Raw genomic sequence first — 5,221 nt, 5'->3', positions numbered from 1 at the left:
AGCTGAAAACATTGAAGACAGAACCAGAGGAATAATGATTATCTTAAGGTCTGTTTGTGGTCAGTTTAACCCGTGGTTGAGTCGGTGTAACCCGTGGTTGAGTCGGTGTAACCCGTCAGTTAACATCTAAAGCCCGGTTCAGACCCAAGATTTGTGATTAGCTGAGTTGAAACTTGCAACGTGTCGGTCTGGCAGTTCACATCAGTGTGACTAGAAGAGACGGCGTAACCATAGCAACGACTCTCCGTACGGGCGGCCGGCTTTTAGGTTGTTTCTTTAGCCGGGTATAATTTGTCGCCTCTTAAAAAACGGAGCCGTCAGTGGGAGTAAATGTAAAGGTTTGTGTCTCACAGACATTGTTCCTCACATACACCAGCCGTCTTCGCCACAAGCCGATTGGGTGCCACCATGGGTTTGAGAAGTGAACCGAGCCGGTTCAACGTTATCAAACAGTGCTTTACACAACATGAAGCAACAGTGCTGTTGCCATGGTTACCTGCAGTTTAATATGAACCTCGAGCTCTGATTTTTTTTTTTATAAAAGGTGGTTAAACTGTTGACCTGAACTACACATACACACTGTAACACACACACATTTATTCCCAACAGCTGTGTAATGAAATGCATTTGTTGGGGACTATTTTCAGTGGCGGATTAATTCACATTTGGTTCCTAACCTTTTCTATCGTTCAGTAAACTGACTCAGTCACATATTTAATGTTTTTTTCATTTTATGAAGTTTGTGTAAAATCAGTGATTTGAATACATTTTGATTATTTCCTGTTTAGGGTTAATGTTCACACACACACACACACACTCACACACACTCTCACACACACACACACAGTTTAAGAGGAGTGGAGCCAGGATCCTCTGCAGTTACAGTCTTTATGTTACAGACGAGGTCTCTTGCTGAGCTGCAGTGGAGCCGACTGCAGCAGTTACAGCACAGAGCAAAAACAATGAGATTTTCACCTGAATAAAAACATTGTTTTTTGTTTAAGGCCTTAGAAAATAAAAGAGTTATTAACACACACAGTCATAGAAAATACACACAGGCACACTGCTGTTACACACTGATGTTACACACTGATGTTACAGTAAATTTCCAAATAACAATATTAAAAGTGTCTAAATAAGAATAAAACAGCTAACACAAAACCAACATTACTGTAAGCAGATATATTGAATGAATTAATCAGTTTTGTGTTAGTAAACCTGAGAGCTGATAATTAACCATCAGTAAAGGTTTACGTGTTAAGTGTTACACGGTTGAATAATAAGGTCTCATTAGCTGGTTGTTGTTCTCCATTAATAACTTTATGAATATTTTAGGATTCACTAACAGTTCTTCTCTCCTGTGTGTTTACTGACTGAACAATTATAAAAGCAATTTGTTCCTTTTTAATAATTTAAAGTCTCTCATTGTCATCAGTGAACATCTGCAGATATGTGGGGGGTTGAAAGATTGATATTTGGATCAATTCATAGGCTTAAACCAATTATGTTTAACAAGCTGTGTGTTCAGCTGTTTCAGTCTGTTTCAGTCAGTCTGTGTGTCGATGCGTCGGTTCTGTTTGACTGAAGGTGGAAGGTTTATACAAGCTTTACATGTTACAGCTGTTTCTCTCCAGCTGTGCTGATCACTAAACTGACTCTCAGCCTGTTACTTTACGTTAATGAATCCCATGTTGTGTTTAAAGGTGTCTTTCTGTGGTTATTTTGGGTCTTTGGTGGAGCTGCCCCAGGGAGGGATGTAACAAATGGGGGCTCGTCCAGGATAGACCGTTCATACTGCAGTTTTGGTCAAAATTGAGTTCTGACTGAAAGTGTTTTCAATCTTTTATCTTGTGACACATTTTCTAAGTTTAGTCTTGTTCTGTCTTTAAGAAAAACTGCAGATTCCAACCAAAAAACAAACCACAGTCACTGCGCTCTCCCTCAGTTTCTGTAAATCCTGCATTCTGGACAACTTTAGGACAATGTAGGAATTAAAACTAAGGGAATCTTCATGTTCTCCACTGGGAACTGTCACTGACTCCATCTGTGGATTATTAGCTGAGCCCATTGTAGCATCAGTAGGCAGGTAGCAGCTGGGGTTTGCACATTAAATGGGTTTCGATGACTCTACTTTTTGATTGATTGTTGATTAAATACATTTCTGTGCACCACAGAATTTATCTTCAGGGTGTCTAACAGGTTGAGATCTGGTGTCTTCAGACATTATAAGCACGGGCTCACACATTGCCTTCAGATACAGTATAATGTAAGTGGTCACAAAATCACAGGAAAAGATGTTTCTCCCACTTTTAAACGTGCAGTATGTCAGATATAATTACAGATACAGTGTGACTGACAACCTGTTGAATCCTGCAAATCACCAGAAACCTTAAAATCTTTCTTTTCTGCTTTATTATTTTTGAATCCACCGACCTTCTTCCACTTTTCTTCTTTGTCAGTTTTTATGGATGATTTATCAACCGCGATCTGCTCTGTGTTTACATTAATCTGTATGGACATTGAATATGGGGCGTTACCAGCTCACACTCAATAACCTTCAGCAGTGTGTTGACTCAGTGAAGTCCTGCTGGGCTGAGAGCACAACAATCAGCTGTAACCTTCATCCGACGCCTGCAGCAGCCGCAGAACACTGTTTGTTTTTCATCTGAAGAGCTGTTTCATCAGGAATTAAGAGTTAAATACAAATAACAACTGAAGTGCTTTTATTTGCCACAAAGAGTAAAATATCTGCTGATTGAATCACAGTCACATATATTAATGTTTGCTTTCAAAAACCTCCAAGTGAAGATATTTGAACTCACAAACATTTTATTGTTGTACATTAGTGAAGAATTGAATGGAATTATATAAAGCTGATATTAGAAATCAATCCAAACAATAAGAAAAGAGGAAGTTGTTGTCTTCACCAGTCAGCTTCTCCCAGTTAGGATTCCTTCAGTTTATACACGGTTGAATGAGGAAATGTTACAGATTGTAGATTTAATGCTTAACAGTCAGAAACAATATATGTGATGGTATCAGTTCAAACAATGTCAGTTCGCCTCCCTTCATCCAAACCCCCACAGAAGCTGTTTTTGACATCTCAACATGTCAGTGACATGTTGAATTTGTCCAAGCGTGATGCAGAGAATGAGCGAGGGCCAGGGGGTCGACAGGAGGTCATTTAGGAGCCGGATGAAAAACTGAAGCAATCTTTTCTGACAGCGGAGAGCCGAAGGCGGCAGCGAGACGATGGTTGTTGATTTTCTGTCTCTGACCCTTTTTTGATTCAGTTGTCGATGTTGTAATACCTGAGAGAGGTATAATGTTCATCCATCCTTTCATCTGCTGTGGTCTTGTAGACATCCATTACCCAGGGTGCAACGTTAATGAATGCAAATCTATTTGCCCAAAGTAAATTTTTACTTGCCCCTAAACGAAATGTGTTATTTATTATCAATTATCACAGACTCTTAGCTACGTGACGAGAAAAACGACCCCTACATGAGTCTTGTGTCTCGTCATTTGTATAAAGGCGAATAAAAACGTTGTATCTCTCCCTCCGTCCCAGCAGACGCCTCCCGGGTGTCATGACCCAGCAGATGCAGAACCTGCAGTTGTCCCAGACCAGGAAGTGCCCCGGTGGGCCGGCCTCCCCCAGCGCCGCCAAGCGCCTCTACCGGAACCTGTCGGAAAAGCTGCGAGGAAGCACCTCCTCCTTCGAAGATGCCTACTTCTTCGGAAAGACGGACCGCCTCCGCAAAGCCTCGGTGAGTCCGCACTGAACTGTAACGGGACAGCGAGCTTCACTAAACCTTCAACCTGAGAAAGTCTTAGTCGACTGAAACCGACTCTCTGGGAAAAAACCCTGCACGTTATTTCTGTTCACTAAATCTCCCACTGAGTGCTGAACATACTCTCCTCCTGTTGCTGCCTCTGGGCATCTTTGTAAATGAGAGTCAGTTCTCAGTTGACGTATCTGCTTAAATACAGGTAAAATTAACACAAATGATAATAAAATAAAATAAAGTGCTGCAGAAACATCAGGAAACATCTAACCTGCTGCTGACGTTATTTATTTGGCTTCAAATGAAGTTTAAAGTTCTCACAGTTTCTCTGACTGTCCAGTTACAACATGAGTCCAGAATCCTGCAGCCTGAGACAGTCGACACTTAGCAACATGCTAACACAAAGTTCAGCAAGAACATTCACCCTAAAACAACATCAAACAAACTCAACTTACAGCCGCTAACGTTATCGATCCATTGAACCTTCGTTATTAGCCCTTGTTACTCTGCTCCTCTGAGGCTGAGGGCCGATGTTCAGGTTGTTATCTGACACTGTGTCAGTTAGTTTGACGCTCAGTAAATGTTCACTAAATTCAGTCCTGCTGGTTGAAGGTTTCCTATTAAAGCCGGCGATTAATAAAACAGAACCACATTAGTTGAGTAAAATGTTGATTATCAGCGTTATTTCTAACCACACTGCTTGTGTATGACATATATTAAAGTAACACCAGAGATGTGACCAATCAGAAGAGAGCACATCAACCAACCAACAATAATTATGACCCTCGTCAACATCCGTCACGGTGATGATTCCTGACACCTCCAGCTGCAGGTAACCATCAGTGTCACAGGTTGTTCCTCTCGTTCTCAGGAACGCCTCCAGGGAATTTCTTCAAATTTGGCACAAACGTCAACTTGGACTTGTGATGAACTGATTAGAATTTGGTGACCAAAGAGTCTTTGATTCACTGTCACAGATTCAAAAGAGACTAAAATGACTCAACATGAACGGTGTTGAACATATAAGAGGCTGCTGTCAGTCGTCTATGACTCACAGACACACAAACACTGATATCTGCTGTCGAGGGGAAACCCTGTCAGGTCTCGTCTCAGACACAGCAATCAATAAACATCTCGTTAAGTGTTTCACTAATTCTGTTAACGGTGAGCCTGAACTCTCCGTCCCCTCGTTTGTCACGGCTCTGATTCGATCTCCGAGCTGCCGCCTCGAGCAGATTTCTCTCTGTCGTCTTCAGTCTGTGTCTGAACAGAGAGGAGTGCCTTGCTCGAGGACACTCAGCTGCTGATGGACGGTGTCACTGGAGAGCATTTGGAGCTCTTCATCACCACGTCTGTCTGCTGTCATCATCACGTCCTTCCTGAGAAACATTTGGTGGCTGACGAGTGTTACAGGTCACAGTGTGTGTGTGTGT

General features: G+C 41.8%; 1 protein-coding gene across 1 annotated transcript in view; it reads left to right on the top strand.

The window, feature by feature from the left end:
- Positions 1–3,577: 3,577 nt before the first annotated feature.
- Positions 3,578–5,221, top strand: part of ankfn1 (ankyrin repeat and fibronectin type III domain containing 1) — a gene marked incomplete at its 3' end in the record, with an annotated part of 21,445 nt that continues 19,801 nt past the window's right edge. The window contains exons 1-2 of the mRNA XM_035668841.1: positions 3,578–3,770; positions 5,062–5,201. Coding sequence (XP_035524734.1) covers positions 3,591–3,770; positions 5,062–5,201 — 320 coding nt within the window. The remainder of the gene's footprint in view (positions 3,771–5,061; positions 5,202–5,221) is intronic.

This window comes from Morone saxatilis, unplaced genomic scaffold (assembly GCF_004916995.1).
Source record: "Morone saxatilis isolate NCDOM2014 unplaced genomic scaffold, NCSU_SB_2.0 Contig1, whole genome shotgun sequence".
In the NCBI taxonomy this organism is placed as follows: Eukaryota; Metazoa; Chordata; class Actinopteri; family Moronidae; genus Morone; species Morone saxatilis.
This window is presented reverse-complemented; position numbering and strand designations above follow the sequence as displayed.